At 33.4% G+C, this 27,520-nt stretch overlaps 1 protein-coding gene across 1 annotated transcript; it reads left to right on the top strand.

Moving 5' to 3' along the window:
* Positions 1 to 27,183, top strand: LOC113510541 (uncharacterized). Its single transcript, XM_052895061.1, has 5 exons — positions 1 to 817; positions 4,648 to 4,758; positions 10,013 to 10,100; positions 23,836 to 23,971; positions 26,897 to 27,183. Exons 1-5 carry the CDS (start codon positions 81 to 83, stop codon positions 27,130 to 27,132), a joined length of 1,308 nt encoding a protein of 435 aa, XP_052751021.1. The 5' UTR covers positions 1 to 80; the 3' UTR covers positions 27,133 to 27,183.
* The last annotated feature ends 337 nt before the right edge of the window (positions 27,184 to 27,520 follow it).

The raw sequence follows: 27,520 nt of genomic DNA on the forward strand, positions 1-27,520 counted from the left end.
GTCAAAAACTGCATCATTCATACAATGCCTATTTGTTTTAATAATTTTCATTACAAAACACAAATGTCTCACAATTTTTAATGGACAATAAAGACAAAGATGAAAACGACAAAGAAGAATCTACGAGTTTTGAAGATAGTATAAATAAAGGAAAAAATCAGGAACAGACACAATTAAAACATGATGCAGGACCATCAAGATCTATATTTCTACCTGGGGCAGTTCCAGATAATCCCAGAACTACTTTTCAACCTAAACCAGGTCTATCTAAATCTGAGCATAGCATACGACAAATTATAACAAGCAAAGATGTAGCCGATGCATTAAAATCGTTAAATTTTGGTACACCAAATCAAATTAATAAAGGGATGAATTTAAATGAACTGAAAATAACAATGTTGGATAAAGAACAAAACTCAAATAAAGATGATTCAACTACTTATATAGATTTAAAAAAATTCATGGTCTCTTGTTTTAAATTGAACAAAGATATGCCCAATACTGTATTGATAGGCGAAGTTCCTATTAATAATCTGCAACCAATTGCTACGATCGACAATGAAGTTATTCAAGAAGTGCCAAATACTAGTTGCAATGACGTTCAAACACAAAATGTGCCTATAGCCAACTTACCGAATGAAGTGATCGTGACAAACACAGCACCAGTTGAGTTGAAACAGTCTAAAGTTGGTTCGGATAAGAAGAAAACATCCGGTAGTTTGTCGGAGCGATCCGATTTTGGCTTAGCCCAAAGAGATTCGCTTTCAAGTATTGGTTCAAATGTTTGCAGAATTTGTATGACACGCGGACGGGAGAGGTTAGAAAGTTTGGACATTGTTTTGAATGTTTATTCTTTGTTACAAAACGGGAGTTGCTGGAGTTGTCTCGTATCTACCTGTTTCCATGTGAAGTCAAGCGTGCTATCTTTTTACATGTAGAATATTTTCGGTTACTTAAATCTTGAATATTTTCAGTGTTCGAAGATAAAAGGAACCTTTGAAAAATACATTCCTTATGAAAGTTTCTTTCGTCTATATATAGCCAAACTTACATGGGTCATTCGACAAAAGTTTACTGTGTAAATCTTTGTCATTTATTTATACAAGAATGGAAACTACCAAAGAGTTCAAAATTCATTTATTCTAGATACAAATCCAATTAACAAAGATTAATCTTTTATTAATTACCTGATTGCTGAGAACATCAGGATATTTTTAGAGTATCAAGTGGATTAGATTAAGTAATTTTTATTATTCTCAATTTCGTGTATAATATAGTACATTTTATATTAGTGGAAGTATATTTGTTATTTATATATATATATATATATATAAATATATATATATATATATGTGTGTAATTTTAGTATGTATGTATATCAATAATTACTAGTACCGTATTCAAGTATTCTGACACTTCTCTATGGAATGCTTTTAACTTGTACTTTATTTTGACTATTTATTTATGAATTCGCCAAAGCCAACTGAGCTAAATTCATTTTCATCCGTCTTTATTCACCCATACCAGTAGTACAGATGTCTTCATTATGGGGTAAATATAACATTTCTAATTTTTTTTTAATTATATTATATATATATTAAAAAAAAAAAAAGGAAAAAGGTTTTTTTTATCTATTACAAAAGACATATTACTTTTTACCTTCAAATATTTCGTACGCTTCCTCCACCATATTCTAAATATAGTCCTGTTCAAGTAAACACTAATCAAATGCCTCTAACCTTCCTTTTGACGTCTACGTCGGATGTAGTATGTTAGGAATTCCTTTGCTTTTCCATACGGAAAAAAGAATAACTTTTATTTTTCAAGTGAATACCTTACAAGTGTTTACTATTTCTATATTATATGAAAGTTTGTTGTTTATATTATATTCTAATACTTGTTACTCGATCACTCTTCAAAAGTGGCTTGACAGATTTTGATGAAATTTGAAAGATTTTGATGAAATTTGAAAGATTATATTTTATTCTTGATTTATACATTATTTAGAGTTTTATACACAATTAAGTTTGTTATTTTATAGCACCTTGATAGCTTAACATATCACTATTTTAATTTAATACACATGTACTATATGGGACGGATACAAGCTACTTTTTATTCCAATCAATGCCCTAGTCTCGCGGGTGAAGTCGCAGGCAAAAGCTAGTCTTACGACAAACTTATGTGAAACAGGCCTTTTAACTCCCTTGTATAATAATACAGACCACAGATACATCATTGACACAGTAATATATTCTTGTCTTAGATTATATATATAGAGCGTCGAGCTTCAAAAAGGGTCAACTTATTGTCAGCTAATTGTCGAATTAGCTGACTTGTTTTTATTAGTATTCTATATACTTACGCACACAACGTACCTACCTAGATCCCACACAGGAGCTTGTTGATAAACTTGAGCGACTGCAAAATCAATGTATTAGATACATCTATAACCTTCGAAAGTATGACCACATATCTAGTTATCGCAGTCAACTCAAATGGCTTCCTATCAGGCTACGGAGAAATGTCCACATTCTTGCTCTTCTTTTCAATATCCTTTTTAATCCAACATGTCCACATTACCTTCAGGAAAGATTCAAATTTCGCGAAATTGATGTTCGCCTGAGATGCAGTAATGACTTCATTATAGATTTGCCTTGTTTTAATACTCAAAGCTATGCCATGTCATTTACTGTACATGCTGCACGTCTCTGGAATTCACTTCCTAATAACTTAAAGATGGCACAGTCGCTGAAATCTTTTAAAGCAGGTATCATAAAATTTTATTTTGAAAATCCCTCTTCATTGAGCCAATTGTGAATATATGTATTTATTATGTATACATGTATGTGTATGTAGGAGTGTATATATGTATGTGTATGTAGTATATATATGTATATATATATATATATGTATATGTATATATATGTGTATGTGTATAAGTTTTTATTTATTAATGTGATATTATTATTCATTTACTTTTATTATTTACATATGTAGGTATATAGAGCTGTTTTTATTGTGTTATATATTCAATTTTTTTTTTTTTTTTTTTACTGGGTATTATTTAGTTTATCTTTAATTGTACGGTTATTACCCTTATACATTCTACAGTTTTCTTTCAGCTTCTCAAAGGTTGACTGTAAGAGATCCCTTTATGGGATAAGTCCGCCATTGTATACTAAATCATTTACTAGTATTTAATCTGACTTATGTACAATAAAGATTTTTACAATACAATACAATACGTAACTTGACGTATCTATAATTAACTCGTTAATAAATAAAATGAGTTTTTGCACATTAAAAAGGTGCATAAATATAGAAATTATAAAAGAATCATTTGTCACGCAAAATTGTATGAAAAAGTTGACTCGCTTTCCTCGAAGCATTTGTATGGAGACACTCTCTCTATATAATTTAGGATTCTTGTATATTATTAAATAAAAATGTATATACATATGGCAAAGAAATTTAATGATATTTAATTATTTATAGAATAACCAACATAAGTTACAGCGAAGCATTTCAGAAAAAAACACACCAAGGGGTTAGATCTACCTGTTGTATATTCTAAAAAAAAAAAAATACTTTTTTTAAAAGTACAGAATATCATCATAAAGTTTATATATACACAATTATTAATCTAATTGACGCATCCATGTAATAGATCAAGACGCCAAGCATTTCTATCTCATTCTATCTCAAGCATGCAGTACCAATAACGTATCTATCGATTACCTTTGCAACTTATCTACTGTGGTTAAATTCGATTCGTAATCGAATGAATTTATTGTATATGAACTAGATAGAGAAAAATCCTATCCCATATCTATATTCAGAATCCTTCATCTAATCAGCTTATCCTGTTTTCCTTATGTCGTTAATTAGCGGTCCACAGTTTACTAGAATTTTCGATAAATCAGCTTAATAACTTAGTCACGTGACCCGTGAAAGTATCAAACTTCGCTATTAGGATCACCCATCAAACCAAAGAACCTTTAGTCTACTTAATATTCAATTAACACAATCCTACTATATGGTTTTAGTAGTTTTAACCCCATACTTGTATGTTAAGTTTAGAGACATTAGTGGTGTAATGCTATAAGTATTGGTTGTAAGTTCGATCCCTGTATATTACAAATATTTTACAGGGGGGAAAGGGATTGTTAGTAATGGGGTCTAATAGCCCCATTGCTAGCAATATACCCTCTCAGGTAGACCTCCACGCGATTTCCCCCGGAAACCATCATGTTTAATTCTTGTCGAATTCATCATGGTGGGCCAACTGACCTGCATTCATTCTCACCCATCATTTTCCATTGGTGCCTCGTCGGTGTATAACGATAGCGTGGGCGGGTCAAGGTCAAGGTTTAGGTCGATCTCAAAATTTCCAAACGGAACCACCTTTGGAAATCATAGTGATTAATTCTTGTGATATTTATCACAATGGCCTAACTGACCTGCTTTTATTTTCACCTATATTCCTTCACTGATGTTTCGCCAGCGTATACCAATAGTACATGCTGAGTTGCCATTCCATAATCAACCATAAAAAAATATACTCGTATTATACAAGTTCCAAATGTTTATATTCTGTAAAATAAAGATAGTCTTTCTATAAGAAAAAAAAAACTATTGTTGCAGATTAATCTCCCCATGCAACTGTAAAGGATCGTTGGCAAATGTCCACCTGAGCTGCTTGGAGCGATGGCTGAACCAAGTGGGAAGGAATCACTGCGAATTGTGTGGATTCAGGTAGTGTACTTCTAGAAGAACCAGGAATATGTTTAAACATTAGAAAGTCTCATCATCATCGTCATATCAGCTATTAACTGTTTACTGCTGTATATAAGCCTCCCCATTCGGGGGTTTTGCAAGTAGTTGCCACGCTTGGCAGGCGGATTGGCAACCGCAGTTAGGTTTTGGAGATGTTTTAAGAGGGACGCTACTGCCTATCCTTCGCTCTCGGTCACCTCTTACGACACCCACGAGAAAGGGGTAATCTATTATATGCCAGGACCGACATGGCGAATTAAAAAGTCTACCGGTGTAAAATTTCGAAAAGAAAAATGACTCACTGCACTGCTTCTATTTATTGGTAAAATATCGACTTTTCTTCCTCGACGCGCATGCAATGCCTCTTGAATGTATAAAACGTCTTGTCTCAAACTATCAATTTACTCCGTACTGTTTTTTCCCTTGCGGCCATGTACTCGATATAATGTGATTTGCGACGGTGGCGCTACAGACACATGCGGCGGTGTGCATAAACTCTCAACCGAGTTAAAATGCAAACAAGCGGGAGATTTTAAATCAATTCGTTTAAAATAGACATAAAAATTCAACAACATGATGTAACAAATTCATAAGATTCAAAATGAAGGGTTGCATTGCGTTCATAAAGCCCCCCTTTAATAGTTTACTTATATATCTTCCATGTACAGACAACGACCAGTTATGATTTTATTATATGTAATGATATACAATATATAATCCTATATATATATATATATATGTTAAATATGTACCTAACACTAAAACAAATATATCTATATAATTACAGGCACAAGAAAAACAAACTAACATTTTTGTTTTTAATGGATGATAATAAAACTAACCCGCCTGTGCTATCGTTATACCAGTGAGGGATGATAGATTTTTTTTTATGCACCTTAGAATGGCAAACAATCTGACGGCCCATCTGATGGAAAGTGGTAACCGTCGCCTATAGACATGGGCAGTACCATGGACATTACAGAGTATACTGTTTCGCCCATGATACCCCCATGCCTGAGGACTCAGGTGTCATTCCTCTGTACCCAGTAAATTCACGCCATATTCCACCCTACAAACCGAAACACAGCCATACAAACACAACTGCTTCACGGTTGAAACACGAATGGGAAAGAGGTACCCAAGCAATCGACTTTTGTACAAAGTCTCCCTCTGGTAGATGATGAAAATAGGTCAGTTAGCCCACTGACGAATTCCACAGAATGAACCACGATGGCTTCCAGGGGGAACCGCGTGGAAGTCGACATGAAAGGATGTATTGCTAGCAATGGCTCAGTTACTAACAATCCATCCCCCCCCCCCCAAATAAATAATAATATAAAAACATAAATAAAGAATGCCAATTTATCAAATAAAGAAGCATTAATAATATTTATAAATGCGAAAGCAGTCGCGGGCAACAACTTAAATTTAGCGGTAATTCTCAAAAACATTGAATTGGTCCGAACAATATCCGATTGTTAAAACTCAAATTTCCAAGTTAGCAATTCGCCTCAGGCTCGATTCGGGCTCGGTATTCAACCAAGTTGAATTAATTCGACCGTTTCACTTAACAGATAGGTACTAATTTACTTCAGTATATACATATTAATTAAAATTAACTCATCTCACTAATATAACAAAATTGTAACCAGACGTTGTCTGTATGTAAATGATATTTATTTAAGAATAATTGAAATTTATATTCCAAAAAAACTTCATAAATGGCGAAACATATACTTTTGATTTAAAAATTAAACTGTATAAATATTATCTTTTAATTTACTAATTTTTTTGTCTATATTTTAATTTCTCACTTAAGTTTGTATATATATATATATATATATATATATATATATATATATATATATATATATATATATATATATGTGTGTATGTATTTTATTCTACTACATTTTAATTGAATTTTCTAATTGCCATTGTATATTTATTTCTCAGGTGCATTAAATAATTAAATTAATATAAAAAGAAATCTTTATTACTAATTTTACTCGCCTCTTTCACCGCTGCAATATCATTGGTTGATTAAATAAATAATCCACGGAAAAATCTCCGTTTTCCAATAAATTTAATCGTCTAATTGCTACCGCCAGGTATCTATAAATTGCGAACGATTTAGTTCGATACTTGAATCGACTCGAAACTTGCCGGCGAATTTATCGTCGGCCATTTTAAATCCAGTTCCAATTATAACTAGCCAATTTATCAAATAAAGAAGCATTAATAATATTTATAAATGCGAAAGCAGTCGCGGGCATTAAATAATTAAATTAATATAAAAACAACTTGTTCTCAATTGGTCGGTTGCAATATAATTTTTTTTTTATATTATTTATATTCTAAATATTATTAGATGTAATATTTTCATAAACTTATTTATTTATAAAAATGTTTATAAAATGTTTACAAACAGTATTGACTTTGAAGTAGAGTGAATTATAATTCAAAAGGAGTTATCGAAATCCATTCCATATGAAAAAAATATGAAAAAAAAATATCTCCGAATATTCGAAGATATTTTTTTTATACAACTTAGAATGGCAAACAAGCTGACGGCCCACCTGATGGAAAGTGGTAATCGTCGCCTATAGACATAAGCAGTACCATGGACATAACAGAGTATACTGTTTCGCCCATGATACCCCCCATGTGTTGCCATTCCTGAGTTATTCCTCTGTACTCTGTAAATTCACGCATTAAATTAAATTATCAAATATATTATACATAGAGTAAAAAGGCTTTTCATGGTTTATTTCTAATTACGAAAGAAAAGATATATCAATATTATTTACCGAATATACCAAGTTCAAAATAAAATAATGGTGCCATTATTTTATTTTGAATATCAGTAATAAGACCGCCTTACTGTACTTATGCAATTGTATCGTTGTGTTTGGAAATTGTTTAGCTTATTTCCTATATTGTATAATTCAAATAAAGTATACTCAAGTATACTTATATATATATATATATATATATATATATATATATATATATATATATATATATATATATATATATATATATATATATATATATATATATAAATATATAATAGTTTTTACATGAGAGTTGCAAATATCCATTCATCTAAATTTACAAACTTTCACATCTACAATATTAATAGGATAATATTTTTATTAATTTAACTTCTCCGAATAAAAATCCTTTTTATTTATTTATTTAAACTTTAATGCACAATGAAACTATGTACATATGGCGGCCTTAACAGCGGACGGTGTTCTCTACCAGTCAACCATTGGGCAAACCGAGAAATTTTCTTTTATGCTTTCAAACTGCGTCGTTTATAAACCGATTTAAAAATTTACTTTTTTACAACAAAGTATATATTTTCGCATTAGTCCCATGGAATTCTCATCAAAATTGGTTCACGGTAGTTATTATGCTTAATTCAATTTCGCGAACGCTTAAAATTGATGGATTTTTTCATGAAATAAAACCTACTTGTTGAATAGTAAATTTTTTTATTCTACCATGCATTGAGTTTCCACTTCATCATCATGATAACAGCTGTTAACTGTCCACTGCTGAACATAAACCTTTCCCATAAGGTGAATTTTACCAGTAGTTGCCACGCTTTAGATTTTTAGTATTGTTTTAAGAGGGACACTACTGCCTATCCCTCCACCATTAACTTCCCTTAGTCGCCTCTTACGATTCCATGGGAATGGAAGGGGTGGTCTATTCTATATCGGGACCACACGGTGGAATTTCCATTTGATCTTTTACAACTGATCCTTTAGACAAGTTGCATCGAAATAAGTTGAAATTACATACATACCTGCAGCGCAAGTTAAAATTTTAATCTGCACACAAACGCCGCAAGCCGGCTGAGTGCAATTCTCAAGAATTTGTATTTATGCGCTTTAATATCTCAAGAATGTACGTGGATTGTTCTATGAAATTACAAATGGGAATTTCCGCGGTATAACATACGTAATAGGAGTTACAAGTAGTTTGCACACTGTGGGCCACAACTTGGTAACTGCCATTTCACAGAATTGCATTGGAATCCTTATTATCCTTAGTAATGGCATAGTTAACTTTTTTTTTTATTATACAACTTAGAATGGCAGACAAGCTGACGGCCCACCTGATGGAAAGTGGTAACCGTCGCCTATAGACATGAGCAGTACCATGGACATAACAGAGTATACTGTTTCGCCCATGATACCCCCCATACGTTGCCATTCCTGAGGACTCAGGAACTTAATAGTGTGATATTTAAAAAAATATAATCCTTTTTCTAAATCTTCATCATTCATCATTTCAGCCGTTAACTGTCCACTGCTGAACATAAGCCTTTCCCATAAGGGAAGTTTGCCAGTTGTTACCACGCTTAGCAGGCAGACTGGGACCGCAATTAGACTTTTAGAGATCTTTTAAGACGACGCTTTTAGAGATGTTTTGAGACGCTTTAGACGAGATTAGGTTCCCTTAGTAGCCTCTTACGACACCCATGGCAAAGGAAAGGGTGGCCTATTCTATGCTGGGACTAAACAGCCATGATTTATTGATTCTAGATTTTACTAGTTTAATAAAATTGTAATATGAGGGTTAATGAGATCAACAGATGCCAATACAATATTTTTTTAAAGTTTTGTTTTTCTGTTTGTATGTTTGTTCCAGTATCACTCAAAAACTATTACACCAAATTTCATTCTGCATTATATTTGGAAACACTAGGCGTCATGTCGTATAGGGAGATAAAGGATATGGCCTGGGATAGAGCTGGCTGGAGGAAGATGCATGGATTGGTTGCACCGACAAGAGGAAACTCTTAAATGAAAATGAATTATATTTGTGTTGCCGAAGGTGTAACTTAAACTCTGGCGTATGTTTCATCTTAAGACGCCATCTCAAAGTAACCTGCTTCATTGGTTTTTCTGTTTCTAAACTAAACGCATTTTTTTTATATATTTATCTTATATATATATATATATATATATATATATATATATATATATATATATATATATATATATATATATATATATATATATATATATATATATATATATATATATATATATATATATATATATATATATATATACACGAGTATATATAGAGCGCACAAGATACTTTTATTCTCATACCCGCGAAAAAAGCCGCAGGCTACAACTAGTAAAAATATTGAAAAATCAAAGCAATCTCAACCCACGAAATACTAAATCTTTTAACTTTATTCCAGTTATCCAGCAATACGGACCCCACGCTATACCGTAGTGCAGGCACTACGGCTGTGGTTCGGGAATCCACGGAATAGGAGCCATTTGCAGGTGAGCACGTTAAAGCATTATTCACACAGATCCGGATCATCCATGACCGAGTTTCATAACTTAGTTGCTAACAATTCACCTTTAAATAGATCAAAAGTGACAGTCACAGTTGAGTTGGGCATTGAATTAATTTAGTTTAGTACACAGAATGTGTAATTTGACTTAGAACTGAAACTGTCAAGTGGACATCCCTAACAGCAAAACCATTGGTCTCAGTCTGCGAGTTACAATTTGACTGATTCTATTACCTTATTAGTAACGAACCATTTGCTACCAGAATGTACATCATCCTAAGAGAAAGATTAATATGTAGATATTTAATGTACACAATTCGTGTTACCAGAGGAAGACTTTGTACAAAAGTCGATTGCTTGGGTACCTCTGTCCCATTCGTGTTTCAACCGTGAAGCAGTTGTGTTTGCATGGCTGTGTTTCGGTTTGAAGAGTGGGATATGGCGTGAATTTACTGGGTACGAAGGAATAACACCTGAGTCCTCAGGAATTGCAACGCATGAGGGGGGTATCATGGGCGAAACAGTATATGTACTTTGTTATGTCCATGGTACTGCTCCCGTCTATAGGCGACGGTTACCAATTTCCATCAGGTGGGCTGTCAGCTTGTTTGCCATTCTAAGTTGTATCAAAAAAATACTCTATTATATTTATGGTACTGTTCATATCTATAGGCAATGGTTACCATTTTCTATCAGGTAGGTCGTTAACTTCTAATTTGCATAAAATAATCATTTTTTTTTGTGACTTACACTGTCAAAACCCTTCCTTGAGCTATGTGAATAGGTCTTTAAACAGGTCAATTCCACACATTTATAGATATAGTCATATACAGCATACAGCGAAGCGGTACCATTTACGCTCCATAAAGAGAATGTACAGTGAACTTTAAAAACGCTGTGTTTCCTTTGAGCAATATTTTAATTAATAATAAAAGTTTGTGTCTCGTTACCTCTTTACCACTATTTCTACCAAGTAATTTGATTATCTTTATTCATACTGCAATAGTTTTATTTATTTACTACCGGCCTGTCCCAACGTCGCACGGGTGGACATTTTTACATTTTAAAAAGTGGCCATTAAGGCTGCACACGCGACGGAAGCTTAAAAATGGAGTAACTTCTCCCGTTTTCCCAACATTTCCCTTCACTGCTCTGCTCCTATTGATTGTAGCGTGATGAAAAAGTATACTATAACCTGCCCAGGAGTATGAAGAATAATTGTACCAAGTTTCGTTAAAATCCGTCATTTAGTTTTTGTTTCTATAACGAACATACAAACAGATAGACAAAAATTTTAATGATTGCATTTTTGTCATCAGTATCGATCACTAATCACCCCCTAATAGTTATTTTAGAAATATATTTCATGTACAGAATTGACCTCTCTACAGATTTACAGTAGGAGCCTTAATGGCCACTTTTTAAAATGTAAAAATGTCCACCCGTGCGAAGCTGGGACGGGCCGATAGTATAATAATAATAATAATATATAAATCATTATTTGCATAAAACATGGTATAGAATTATGTTTTAATTATCTTTAATAGTGTACATGTCTTGTTAAAGTCATATAGCGTGAAAATTCAATCGTTCTTACTATCTACCACGGTTCCTATTTATAACAGAAGGAGACTTTGTACAAAAGTCATTTGCTTGGGCACCTTTGTCCCATTCGTATTTCTACCGTGAAGCAATTATGTTTACATGGCTATATTTCGGTTTGAAGGGTGGGATATGACTGTAAATTTACAGGATACAGAGGAATAACACCTGAGTCTTTAGGAATGGCAACGTATGGAGGGGTGTCATGAGCGAAACTGTATACTCTGTTTTGTCCATGGTACTCATGTCCATAGGCGACGGTTACCACTTGCCATCACATGGGCCGTCAGCTTGTTTACTGTTCTAAGTTGCATAAAAAAAAATGCAAAGGGACACATGATCCAAAGCTGAAAATATGTGTAGACGACTTTTCAAGTATCAAGTTTCCCAATAAAGAATAAAGAAAGAAAGAATAACCATTCTTTATTAAGTTTACAAAAAAATGTAAGTGTCATTATTTTTTCATAATCATTTTGAACTTATTTTTTTTTTATAGAACTATGGTAGTAAACAAGCATACGGCACGTTTGAGGTAAACGGGGTTACGGTAGCCAATAGACGCCTAATTACGACTATATAAGATTCACATCGGGTATATTTCATTATTTTCTTCATTTATACTACCTAATCTTGATGGTATTATAATGTACAATTGTACACCAACAATACCGGATCTATGACTAATTTAGTTAATACAATTTTATTGCTCAAGTGCGGTGTGATTTGTATAATGAGTTTTTAAAAATTTTCCTAAACCACAAAACACAAAATAAAAAAAAACAGCATATTCAATAGTCTATTAAAAATGGTGAGTTATAACTTTACTTTGCAATTCAATTCAATTCAATCATTTATTGCTATTTCATGTTGTAACAATATAGGTCTTAAGTTATTAAAAGTAAAGAATCAATACGAACCCTGGAAGGGCACAGCAATCACATTAATAAATATTTCATAAAGTATATAACAAAATTTTTATATATATATATATATATATATATATATATATATATATATATATATATATATATATATATATATATATATATATATATATATATATGTATCGTCGATTAACATAAAATAAATAAAACATTATTACATTATTTTGTAATAAGAATGCTTATTATCAATAACAGTGAACAGTTAATGGCTGAATAGTCTGTATATTTATTTGTGATTAGTCTTTGTTATGTACATGGTACTGCTCATGTCTATAGGCGACGGTTACCACTTTCCATCAGGTGGGACGTCAGCTTGTTTGCCATTCTAAGTAGTATAAAAAAAAAAAAAGTGATGAAATTATTAACTGCAAATTGTTAGAAAAATATTATTAAAATATAGAAAAAAAAACTTATTCTGTTAAATCTGCAATTTACAGCATTTTATTTTTTATTTCAGCCCTTAACTGTCTACTGTTGAACATAATCCTTCCCCATTAGGGAAGTTTTGCCAGTAGTGGCCTCGCTTAGCAGACGAATTGGCAACCACAGTTAGGCTTTTACAGATGTTTTAAGAGGGACGCTTCTGCCCATCCCTCCAATTTACAGCATATAAGACTAATATTATTTTTGAAAATATAATTATTTTTTTTTTTAAGTTATCACTTCGTTTAACTCTAATACAAGTTATATAGTAGTAATATTAGTATTAAACGAAGCGACGTCTCTTACGACATATCTACTATGGATACCAATTGTCACATATATTCTCTCTGTCACTTCACAATTTTACGAAAATCCCACCAAATCTCACAAAATCTCACTTATAAAGACGAGAGTCAATGAAAAACTCATTTCTATTATTTCTTCTCCTTTTATTTCACTGAAATATATGAATATAATGAAATATGTTTATTTATACATTAGATTAAATATTTCTCCATACAAATGTTTAATTAAAAACAGCTGAACTTTTTTATCTATAAGTGTGTATGTATACCATAATGTAAGTTTACTACATAATATATGGAAGAAATTATATCGTAAGGTTAAATTATAAATAAAACCTAAACAAAATTCTACGAATATATTTGAAAGAACAAGTAAAACTGTGCATAAACGGGGAAGGTGGATAATATATTAAATAATATTATAAATCATTGAAAATTACCACCATTTTAATTAATATATGTATTTTAATTTGTAAGTTATATGAACATATTACATATAGTTATGTATATAATGCCAGAAGAAATAGTTCCGAATTTAAATTTAAATAATCAATTTATTTGGGAAATGTATAATCTAATTACTTGCAACACGAAAATATGGCGCGTTTTGTTTTAATAAAAAAAAAAATGTGTTAAATTGAATCAGCCAAATGTTAATTTAGCTCATTAAATCTCAACACGTTTTTATACTTATAAGTCTCCTTACCAATTCTAACCAAGAGTAGGGAGGATCTAGACTTTAGAAATCCCCTCATATTTTTAATGGATGAAAATGGAATGGCAATCCCGCCTATACTATAAGGATACGCTGGCGAGGCACCAGTGAAAGATAATAGGTGAGGATGAAGCAGGTCAGTTGGCCCATTGTGATAAATTCATTAAAAATTAACCACAATGATTTCGAGGGGGAATCGCGCGGAGATCGACCTGTAAGGTATACTGCTAGTAATTGGTCATTGGATCTCACTACTAACAATCCTTGTTCCCCCACCCCTTCATATTAGGGTGTCTCTCCATTTATCACCAAAGCAGGCAGTCTAAATTTTAATATACACCCTATGCATACTGAACATTCCCTAACCGGAAAAAAAAGGTTTTACCCATCTAAATAAAGAAGAAATTTAAAACAAAAACATCATACGTAATTAATTAATTATCGTCCTAATGACTTCACAAAATACACATTTTGTCACGCATATCATGCAGATGAGGTCATCAGCTACAGCTACTGTTGTTATAATTGATTTTCAATAAAATATCGGGGCAGCAAAATCATTGTCGGTTGATTTACGGCTTCTGAACAAAACTCTCATTAGCATACACAGTGTTCGAGCTATTATTTCCACATTTAAATAATTCCAAATTCAACACGACAGTAGGCAGTTTTAACACAGATTAAATATAAATTATAAAATGTATTCTGGCGCTAAAAATTATAACGATTCGAATTTGGAACGATTTCAGAATGACGTGACTCTTTTTAATGGTGGCCAGCGTATATAAATAAAGTCGGTGGAGTTAACATTCCATAAAAAAGGGGGTTCGACCCCCCAAAACTTTTGAGAACCACTGGTCTAGACAGAGTTATTTTGCGGACGTTTTTTATAAACTGTTTCCTTGTCAGTTATTAAATAAATATCTCAATATGCGTCAGCCCTTCTCCACGGACCATTTGCGATGGTCCGACAGCCCACCGATCCGTCTTCACGTTTTGCGTCACTTCAACTTTTTTGTCACTATTTTTAGGCGATACAAAATCGCCCGACCGGCTTTTAAAAGGCCATTTATGTCGTAAAAGTTTGTTTATTGCTGTGCCCATGTCACGGTTTTGGATACATTACCCTACATTGACTGTATTTTAGACATAAATTGTGGGTTAGCGATAGGAATAATGGAAAAGATGTCGGTTTTTTTTTTGTATGTATTTTGCAACTGTTGAAAAAAATGCTTAGTTTCGATTTTAGAAGAAAAGTGTAGTTCTACAAAAGGTCACTGTTAAAGAATTTTGTTCTAGATAGTTCTTTTAAAATGAGAAATTTTTAAAATTGGAAAGTCGATTTCCATGAAGAGTACAGGCGCAGGTAAGCAGTGTTTTTCTTTTGACAGATGATAATGAAGTGGTAACCCCGCTTGCGCTAACAGTATACGCTGTCGGGTGAGTGAGGGATGATAGGTGAATAATGAAAGAGCAGGTCAGTTAGCCCATCGTGTTGAATAAACCTCAAAGAATTTAGCGCGATAGTTTCCAGGGGTAACCGCGTCGAGGTCGACCTGACAGGGTATATTGCTAGCAATGGGACTGGTAGTTCGCATTACTAACAGTCCCTTCCCTCTGGTCAGCAGAGTGTTAGGGGAATGCGCCAAACATTAAATTGATATCATTTATTTGTGTAAGGTATTTTTATGTAACTGTCAATTTACATAAAAATACCTTTCCCATACCCATTCGGTAAACACAACCGAAAAGAATCGGCAAGCAAAAAATGGAAAATTTACAAAAAAAAACATTATTCGATCCTTCTGCTTTTAGGGTCCCTCGTTAATTATTTATCTATCATTATTTTACTTTTTTTTTATACCACTGAGGTGGCAAACAAGCATACGGCCCACCTGATGGTAAGCGGTTACCGTAGCCTATGAACGCCTGCAATACCAGAGGTATTACGCGCGCGTTGCCGACTCTGAAGGAACTTCTTTACCCCGCCTTTTGAAGGTCATCATTAAAATTAGTCATAATATTATATTTCGATTGATAATACTGATATTCAGTACCTATGTAATGTAAGCGTAGGGGCAAATAAACACGCATATAATGGCTTCATATAAAAAGCGTTTTTAAGTATCGCAAATTCCTAAATATAAAATTCCCTTTTTAATTAATTATCTAATATGGATACATAACACCATAGTCCTCATAAATGGCAACAAATTATGGATTCCAAGGACGTTACAATATTTTCTGTAATGTTCGGGGCTATAGGCCATGGTTATCACTTTACATCAATAATGTTGACCTTAGGCTCCTTTGTCATTCTAAATTGCATAAAAATGTTATATTTAAGTATATCTTCAAATGAAATAAGACAAATGTAAGTCATTAATTTTACAAATTACTCTCGCCATATTTCTTTCTTTGCCATAAATTCTAATTCTTGTTACAAGTCGTGTTTCTTGTTACAAACCGTGTTTGTGCAAGTCTTGCTCCGCGAAAAAAAACAGCATCTTCATCAAAACAAATCTACTCGTTGACAACAGAGTCTCAACAGAGAAATAAAAAAACAAATAGAATATTTCATAGACATTTTTAATATATTTAAATTTTAAATATGGAATTGTGTAAAATAGTAAATTTTGCTATGCAACAAGTTGAAATTTTCTGTTTCGTTATTTTATTTCCTCTATGGGGAAATTTTTCAAAAATCTTCAATTAATAGTTAGGGCACATTGTATAATAATATAATATTAATAGAGGTATAGATATCAAAATGTTAATATGTAAGTGATTATCTACCATAGGGAATTCTATAGCACATTACCCAACCCGTTGTCGAAAGCACAATGAGTTCAATTCCTGATTTGTGGATATGAGGACGTCTATCGTTCGACTAAAAATCACAAGAAATTGGTCTCGACCTTAATATACCAATATGCCCTTTAGAAACAAAGAAAAGATGAAGAGTCCCCTTATGCGAGGAAAGCCACGCCGATTAGACATGCCTTTACTATTGAGGTTGCAGTTGTTCCCGCTTTTACTTTATCTATGCAAGAAAATGCACGTCATTTTTGACAACAGTCAGAAGCCGGTGAAAGAAGCCTGTTCTCAAAACACATTTTTCTTCAAAACTTTGTAAAAACGCGTTAAATACGAATTTTAAATCTAAATCTGTATATTTAAATAAATTTAAGGTCATCTGTACCTGAATAGTGGTAAAATTAAAAAATAAATCCATACCAGAGCACTATGGCCAAGAAATGAAACACTGTAAGGTCTTACTTACCCACTGATATGGAGGGAAACAAAAGTATCCAGGAAGGATATCTCGATATTAAAAAGCAGGGCCCAATCAAGGGGGCAAGAGATTGCGGCAAACGGCTGGCCGTTAAAAGGGCAAATATTATTTATGCCCGGAACGGTGTCTCTGTCAGTCAATGTTGAGAAAATATTAAGCAGAAGACAGTAATTAGCGGGATTCTGTGACGATGTCACGTCACTGGGTGAAGTGAGACAGCTCGTTTGTTCTCTAATATCGCATGGCTGTATCTAATTGAGTTGCGATACACGCGCCACTCGACGTTATCACGCCGGGTGACAGATCGCTTACGTGTTACGTCGCTAAATCGATAACAGGAAACGTTCTCTCACGCTGAACAACGGAGAATCGTTACTTTTTCGGATATACCCCTTGTTCAGTTTTTAGCTACCAAGTTTCACCACTAACAAAAACTTTCAGACTACTAGCGAACCACACAGATTTCAGTTTTTTTTTTTTTTTTTCTAATAAAGTACAGCCCATGTCATGTCAGTAAATAGCTGACAATATAAATTTCTATATATGAAAGGATTTTCAAATTCAGTATTTTATTTTTTGAGTATATCCATTACAAATAAAAATTCTTTTCTCTTTATAATACTAGTTTAGAATTGGATCATTTTCATACTATTGAAAATAGAATAGTAATCTTCCCTGTGTGTGATTGGGACTATACTCATTGCCGTGTGGTCCCGGCATACAATGGAACACTCCTTCCATTCCATTTTTTTTAGCCTCTCGTAGGAGTGCAGCTTGTTCCCGGATATTAATTTCCAGGTTTTTTAGCTAATTTAATTTTCTTCTAAGTTTTCCTCACTCTTTACTACCATGTTCCCTTCATTCCTCAATCTTCATTCCACTTTTTCCCATTTGTCGTAACGATCTTTTTGGTCTATTTCACTTATTGGTTTCCTTCCTTTCCATTATAAAATATAACTCAAAAGATGGACAGTAGCATCCCTCTTAAAATTTTACCAAAAGCTGCGATTGCCTGCCGCTTACCAAGCCTGGCAACGACTGGCAATCCCTCCCCCTCCTCAGTAGGTGGAGGCCTATGATCAGCAGTGGACAATTAACGGCTGACATGATATGATGACCTCATTGCTAACGATATACCCTATCGGTTCGATCTTCACGTGGTTCTTCTTTAGACCGTCATGATTAGTTCCTGACGGATTCACGATCTGCCCTTATTCTCACCTGTCAATTCTCACAGGCACTTCACCAGCTCAAACCTGTAACGAAGACTATTCCGTTATCATCCAATATGACAGAATAAAGGCCAGAAAAATCCACATGACGTTTTGATTAGCTTGCAATTCAAGATAGCGCGTGATCTGACGTAAAGCTGTCTGCACATATTACAACTTGACTCGCGATAGGTAGAATCGATCAATAGTGCTTACAAATTGGCATGTGAATTGACAACTTGGTTAGATGGGACAATATGAGGATACAGTACGGTATCTACTGTATTGATCGGCTCTACTAATCGTGAACTGAATCGTGATAATAATAGTGCCACTATCGATTTGGTTAATAAGCTGGTCTATATTTTAGTATGCACTTTACAGGATATCTATCTTCAGAAAATCCCAACAGGTTTTATAAATTATTTTTGCAGTCAATAGAATATACTCCCGTGTTGGTCTCTTATGAATTTTGTTATAATTACAAGATTTTTTTAGAGTAATGTGTTTATTTCTAATTAATGTAAAATAAATTGTAATCTGCGTCTGTTTATTTCTTTTACATACATACATACATATCTGTCATGCCTGTCTCCCATTAGGGTAGGCAGAAACAATGGAACGCCAAATTCTTCGATTCAAACAAACCTCTTTCGCTTCTTCCACATTCATCAATCTTTTCGTACACGCTCGCCAGTACGGGTACTTTTAATTTGGCCCTTCTTCAGCACGTCGCCTATATCTTTTCTTCATTTAAAACTCACGTAACGCATTTGATACAGGTTTCACTGTCATTTTGATAGTTCTTTACGGAAGGCTTATATATACCAATACATCCGATACATTCTCATTTACACTCATGCAAAACTAATTAATTTGGCCAATTTAAAAATAAGTTAATGATTGTGTATAAATCGCATAATGTGTGAGTAGGCTTAATCATAGCCCAGATTAGTGGCAATTAATTTGGAGTCTACGTAATACTAATTCTGTTTATTGAGTACTGTTGTTGTATGTTAACTATGAAATTAATATTATATCATACCTACGTATACTCTCAATTATTACTATCTCTTTCCCGCGGCGTTGCCTGCATGCAAGCATACCTGCGTGCATCACTATATAAACTATTCTATGTCTTAGATTACCATCATCATTATCATGTCAGCCTTTAACTGCCCACTGCTGAGCATAAGCCTCCCCCTTGGGGGGGTTTGACAGTAGTTGCCACGCTTGGTAGGCGTATCGGTAACCGCAGTTAAGCATTTTAGATGTTTTTAGAGAGACGCTGCTGCCCATCCCTTATAGGATTGCCCATCCCTTATAGGATTGCCCATCCCATCCAAGGTGTTATATCTTCTTTTAGGTGTTTTATTCTTCTTTTGAGACTTTGTACAAAAGTCGATTGTTTGGGTACCTCTCTCCCATTCGTGTTTTAACCGTGAAGCAGTTTTGTTTGCATAGCTGTGTTTCGGTTTGAAGAATGGGATATGGCGTGAATTTACTGGGTACAGAGGAATGACACCTGAGTCCTCAGGAATGACAACGCATGGGGGGCATCATGGGCAAAACAGTATATTATATCCATGGTATTGCTCATGTCTATAGGCGACGGTTACCACTTTTCATAAGGTGGGCCGTCAGCTTGTTTGCCATTCTAAGTTGTATAAAAAAAAGGCGACTTAAGAAACTTAATGGTCAAGGGATGGGCAGCAACGTCCCTCTTTAAACATCGCCAAAAACCTAACTACGGTTGCCTATCCATCTGCCAAGCATGACAACTATTGGCAAACCCCCTTATGGAAGAGGCCTATGTCCAGCAGTGGACAGCTAACGGCTGATATAACTGAAGAGAGGTGCTTTATAACATTAGAAAGATTATAGAGAAAAAAATGCATTAATTAAAGATAATATGTCTCTATGTACTCATAAATCTGACGAAAGTGGGATAACGCGAAAGAGGGATAGGCACGAAACTCAATATGCTCATGTCGCGTCATATCGCGTCAATGTATGAACACGCGTCTGATATAATCGAAGGTTCGCTCAGACAACCTCCGAACAAGCATTGGCCTTCAATTTCCGAAAACACTTGGGAACCCAATGAATGGATAAAAGATTTTTTATTTACTAAATATAGTCAAAAGTATTGGTTGTCCGTGCACCAAGACAGGAACATTAAATAATGTTCTCTTGTTTTTTATCTAATAACTGCGTTTGCTATATTATTTACTTTACTTTTTTTTTAATTTTCTACATATTTTAATTTCTATGTTTTTTTTTTGTATGTTTTAATTGTTATATTTTTATATGTTATCCGTACACGTTGTAATACAATTGTACCTCTATGGGTTAAGTACCTGATAATAAACAATATTATATTATTATTATTGGTAATTGCTAGTAGCAAATCTTAAAATTAATTACATAAGTGTGTAAATATTACTTTTAGAAATAATAAAATTATACAGTGATATTTAAGAAATAACATTAATGAAATTGATGACGTTATATTATAATTATGAATAATATATGTAATGTCATGGTTGATTTTTACAGTCATAAATTGCAATTATTTAAAATAACTTTTATATTAAACTATTATATTTTAAAACTGCTCCAAAGATATAAGTACTATTTATGTATCTGCCGTGAAGCAGTTGTGTTTGCATGTCCGTATAACACCTCAGTCCCCAGGAATCGCAACGGGTGACAGATGTCATGAGCGACACAGTATATTCTGTTATGTCCATGATACTGTCCATGTCTATAAGCGACGGTTACTACTTTCAGGGACTAACTGAGTCCATCGTGATGAATACACACGATATTCAGCACGATGATATCCACGTAGAGGTCGACCTGACAGCGTACTGTTTGCAATAGAATTGGTAGTCCACATTACTAACAACCCCTTCCCCCCGTTAGATCCCTTTACTAATCATCTCCCCTAATCATATTTTTTTTATTATTAGACGACATGGAGTGGTCTCCATCTTGAGCAAACACAGAGACAACACGATTCATGAATACGACCAACTATAAAGAGAATGAACTACATCACTGGTACCTCATTAGCGTAAACCAATAAGGATGTTAAATCCCACTTTAAAATTTCCGTAATTATTTAATAACCTAATGGTCGAAGGGTGCGTAGCAGTGTCCCTCTTAAAACATCACCAAGCTTAACTGCGGCAAAACTCCCCTTATGGTGAAGGCCTTAATGTTCAGCAATGGACAGTTAATGGCAGATATAATAGTTATTTTATTAAAAAAATTACAAACTCCTTTCCAATTTAGCTATTTTATCCACTGTCATGTCTATAAAACAATGCCAAGAATAGAAAAGTACATACCTGCTACGTAATAAAATTAATAATACCTAGCTTTATTCCACATGCAGTTTTTATAAAATAACTAGAATTATGTCGTATTTTTTTTTTTTTTTTTTTTTTTTTTTTTTTTTTTTTTTTTTTTATAGAACTTAGAATGGCAAACAAGCTGACGGCCCACCTGATGGAGTGGTAATGGAAAGTGGTAACCGTCGCCTATAGACATGAGCAGTACCATGGACATAACAGAGTATACTGTTTCGCCCATGATACCCCCATGCGTTGCCATTCCTGAGGACTCAGGTGTTATTCCTCTGTCCAGTAAATTCACGCATATCCCACCCTTCAAACCGAAACACAGACGGTTGAAACAATACTTTTGTACAAAGTCTCACGACGCCGCCGAAACAATATTTCACGACGCTGACCGCAGAGGTCGCCCCGACGTCACCCAAGATGGCTGACGCGTCACTTGACGTGAAGCGACACGCGCATATTGGATTTCTGTCCATCGCTTGTCACTTATTGAGCTAGTATCGTTCACGCGTCGACGCTTATATTAGCTGTCTCTCGATAATTTTGTATTGATATGACATGTTCATATATTTCTACATTTTATTTATAGGTATAATAAATATGTTATTATAGATGTTTTTCTACAGTTGTATATTAGAATAGTCATCTGCTTGAGAACCACTGTCCACTCATGTACCTGTTGTGAAGCAGCTGTACTTGTTTATGTGTAACACTTGTGTATAAATAATTACTAGGAGCAAAAATCAATACTTTTTGCCATAATTAACTACGCAGGAAGGCAAAAAAATGTAAATCAATCATTTTTAGGAATTAATGCACCTATATATGTATGTCTGCAAATATATACTTTTGTGGCATTATATATAACTACCTAGGTGCCTACAAAATTCACGCAAAAATTACTTTTGCACCCTTTTGATAGATATATTTTATTTAGTTTTACTTTCTGATTTCATTCCGAACTGCGTATATTTTTTTATAAATAAAAGTTTTTTCACTTTTTGATAAAAGTTATTTGCAAGTTACGACGCAAATAGACGTACCTTCAAATTGTTGTCGAACGAAATGTAATGATATATTCTGGTGATACAACACTGTCACAGCAAATCCATGGCTCTAACATAAATAAGTATCTAGGCTAGGCATTAAGATTGCTTAGTCTTGAATTACTTACATCTGTCTTTTGGACTAATAACATTAATCTTTGACAGAATTGTACTTAACTCAAGAAAATATATGTCACAAAAGATAAATCTTTGTACAAATAAGCTCTGGTCATGTTGATCTAATCAATGTTATTTCATATTAAAAATATGATATTTTTTTTGTCTGTAGTCTCTTTCAATCGTTATTAAATTGGTATGCATGTAGACACAGTATTTGAGATTGAGAAAGATATAGGGATACTTTTACCCTTGTCGATCAACACATCCTTGTCACGCAGACAAAGTCGCAGGTATAAATTAGTTAGAAATAAATTATGTGATGTTTAATAATTGATTTTTTCACTAATTCATTACTTGGTTTTTAATATTATATATATGTATTTAATTTTTATCCCTTAAGAAAACGCCAATACTTTCAGGATGTCTATAGGCTACAGTAACCCCTTCAAGTACATCAGGCAAGTCGTATACTTGTTCGGTATACATAAAAATAGCAATACTAACATACCAGCCATATTAATATTCTATGCTCGTAAACTGATTTCAAGAATTGTACAGCTACTTATAGTAAAAATAAAACGACGTATTAATTCATATACTGGAAGTTCTACTAAATCGAATTTATAACACTAATAAGTTTTACTAATTTGAATCCAATTTTGAATACTAATAAGGATTATTTTCGTTTATAGTCGGACTGCCTCATATTCTGGCTACTATCCACCGTGACAGCTGGCCTACTCGCGGTATGCATCGTTGGCACACAGTACTTTGTAATCGAGGGCAACAAATTTGGTAAGCTAGCTGCAGGTGCTAGAAAAGAGGAAGGTGTGTTTTAAGATTTTTTATTCGACTTTCTTTTTTATCATTTTTTTGCATGAATACACAGAACAAGCAATCACTGCGACATTTAAGAATCGTTACTGCCTTCATACTGACAAAATAATAATAAATAATTCTTTATTAAGGTTGCCAAAACCAACTTTTTATATTTTTAAATTTTACATATTATTATAATAATAGTTGGGTTCTTTCTTTCACATTGGATTGTTTCACGCAACACAATGGTTCATATACATAGAAAGAATGCGGTCTACTTGCTAACAAAATGTATCTAAGCGACCAACTAAAAGTATCAACGCAGTAAAATAAATTAATATTCATTATATGAAACAACTATTTATAATACCTTTCTATTCAAAATATCAATATTGATAAGTATAATAAAAGACTAACTTTATAACTGTAAAATTTCCGAAAGTCATTGAACTGGTTTCATAGTATCCAACCGACGCGAGCCTACGCCAAAGTTTTCAATAAATACAAGTAGTTTGTTTTCAGTAGAAAAGGCACAAAGCCTAGGCTTCTTTGATAATATTTTTTATACAGCGGTAAGATAGTGTTCAATACTATATAATCATTACTATACAATAATTACTGTCCGACTTGACACACTGAAACTGCGCAGAGATGTTGCATCTCTGTGCATCTTCTACCGAATTTATCATGGGGAGTGTTCTGAGGAATTGTTCGGATTGATACCTGCTGCTGATTTTCACCACCGTACAACCCGCCACAAATTAAAGTTTCATCCCAATCATCTGGACGAGTGGCGGTCTTCCACCGTGCGTTTTTCAAGGCACTTTCTTCCACGCACAACCATTCTTTGGAATCAACTTCCAGCAGCAGTATTTTCGAACCGATACGACAACATAACCTTCAAGAAAAGAGTATATTCCTTTTTAAAAGGCCGGCAGCACACCTGCAATGCCGCTGGTGTTGTGGGTGATCATGGGCGGCGGTAGTCACTTACCATCAGGTGAGCCGCATGCTCGTTTGCCCCCTGTGTTGTAAAAAAAAAAAAAAATATTTACTGTAGCTATTCCTTGTTTTATTTTATCACAAGGAAAATTTAATTCATGCTTTCTCTATAATGTAGATTTGTCTAAATTCACAGAATCGTGGAATGCCGCGGTAAAGAGGAATTACCAATTTCCATTACGACCTTTGATTAAGTTTCCTTTGGACCAATTAAAAGCAAAAGGAAATTCTAACAATACGAGATACGTTGTCATGCCTTTTACGTCTTGTTTATGGCGAAACTTCTCAACGAATTTAATGTCCCCATAAAGAAAGAAGTCTGACAATATCATCACGCTACACAGAACTCGGAACTGAGTTATCTGAGTTTGTTTCATAATAAAAAAAAATCATGATTCTTTTGCTATAGGCACTTTTTATGTTGCATAGACATACTTCTGTATATTTAATCTTCTTTTTTATTTTCCAATTGGCAACAAGAACATTTAAATTAAATTTTACATCGTTTTTTTTTTTTTAAATTAAATGTAAAATGTGATATAATTAAAAATACCAACATCATCTTAGCTCTGAATCCTTATAATTAAAAAGTACAGCTTTTGTTCAACGACTTTAATATAACTTGATATTGTTCTCAGAAAAGGCTTCATTTTATTATTATTTTCTAACCTTTAATTAAGTTTTTCAGTTTTACTTATCTTTATTTTCGCTAAAGCATAATTTATTCTATATGTCGTACGTAGTTTCGCAAACTCTAATCTACAGTCCTATTCTGCAATAACAAATATATTATTATACATATAAATTAATATAGAATCCTATGGATTATAAAAAAAAATATTGAAAATTTAAAATCGGCGTAGATATCAAATAATATATACATATCAGCGCCTCTATCGGTGGACAATGTAACTATTTTACGATATGATCACTAATGTACTTACAAACACTTCATAAAATGGTCGGCCACATCATAAAGTGAACGTTTCTAAGATCTGGCAACGACGTACACACAAAACTGATGGATAACCACCAATATTTTCTTATTGACATTTATAAAATAGTTGTAAACATTTCTTTTTACTTACAAATATTGCCTTTTCTATGTTAGATAGAGAATTTTTACATCAATATATTGAGAACTGACATTTAAAATAACTTCTCTGCTTTCTACTCTATTCGGTTTCATTATATTTGAATTAAATTCTCAAGGTTCGCTGGAAGACAACTCTTACAGAGTTAAGCTCGCCTGTTGTACATCTTTATTTAATATATATTATATGTTTGTAATTTTCTGTGTACAATAAAGAATAACACTCAGGTTGTGGAATGAGCTCTTTGCTGAGGTTTTCCCAAGAGACTACAGCATGGGGTTCTTCAAAAGGTGGGTAAAGAGGTTTCTTCAGGGTCGGCAACGCACGCGTAATACCTCTGGTATTGCAGGTGTTCATAGACTACGGTAACCACTTACCATCAGGTGGGTCGTATGCTTGTTTGCCACCTCAGTGGAATAAAAAAAAAATTGGGATTAGTGATTCCTGAGCCTCCTTTAAATTTGTACTCTAAACCCATCCCTTAAATCTCAATTTAATGTCACAACGAAATCTTTCTTTTAAGAACCAATATGAACTAACTTTCTAATAGACTTAAGAAAAAAATATTACAATTTTAGTTTATGATAGTTATCAAAATTATCAAATTTCACGTAATTACTATTTGGATAGATCCTTTATTACCAACAAAAATAAAACATAATAGTTGCAGTTTAAATTACAAAAATAAAGAGAAAAAATTTGTGCATTTTGCTGGTGATCGGAGCCGCCTTAGCTGTTGCTATATGTGCAACAGCCGAGGCAGCTTTTTATAGTTTAAAAATACAAAAAATAATATTCTTCTTAGACAGGTATCACGCGTATTACAGGTGGAATACAGGTATTACAGAGACAGTAACCACTTACCATCAGGTGGGCCGTATGGATTCTTTTCAGAATTCATGGACTTCTTCGATAGTGCTTTGTGGGTACTCAGTCACCGTGTACTTGTTATGGAAGGACCATTACGTTATGTGGAACAGATGGAGGAGAGCCAACGTGAATGTGAGGCTGCTCCTCTCGCCAGACGCTAATCCCGTGCCATTTGTACCCAGACCTAGATACAACATTGTTTAAATAAAAATTGTTATTTAAATTAAGTGCACATTCCTATTGATGTAGTGTTGCCAGTTGTATTTTTTTTTATTTTTTTTTTTATGATGCGCAAGCACCTGTTTACAATTATTGATTAATTGCCTTGCCTTTGGAAATGTCTGTTGTACCACAAGTTAAAAATAAATAGAAATAAACAAAATGATATCATTTTATGAAATTAATGAATAAATATTTCGTATCAAATACAACTTACGCAAAACTTAAATTACGCAAACTGAGGCGTGTAATTTCTAATAAATTAATAAATAATTCTTAGAATCATTTCTCGCAACACCATCGATCCGATTTCTATTGAAATACTTCAACAGTTTAGCCGTGACAAACAATAAACAAATGGTTAACTGGGTAC

The sequence above is a fragment of the Galleria mellonella genome, unplaced genomic scaffold, assembly GCF_026898425.1.
Source record: "Galleria mellonella isolate WM207_F2 unplaced genomic scaffold, CSIRO_AGI_GalMel_v1 utg264, whole genome shotgun sequence".
Classification (NCBI taxonomy): Eukaryota; Metazoa; Arthropoda; class Insecta; order Lepidoptera; family Pyralidae; genus Galleria; species Galleria mellonella.

Excerpts from the sequence above, each read along its gene's own strand:
- LOC113510541 (XM_052895061.1), top strand. The coding sequence starts at position 81 with ATGGACAATAAAGACAAAGATGAAAACGACAAAGAAGAATCTACGAGT. Across the intron at positions 818-4,647 it reads ATGACACGCGGACGGGAGAG|ATTAATCTCCCCATGCAACT; the intron begins GTTAGAAAGTTT and ends CTATTGTTGCAG. Across the intron at positions 10,101-23,835 it reads GGAATAGGAGCCATTTGCAG|TCGGACTGCCTCATATTCTG; the intron begins GTGAGCACGTTA and ends TTTCGTTTATAG.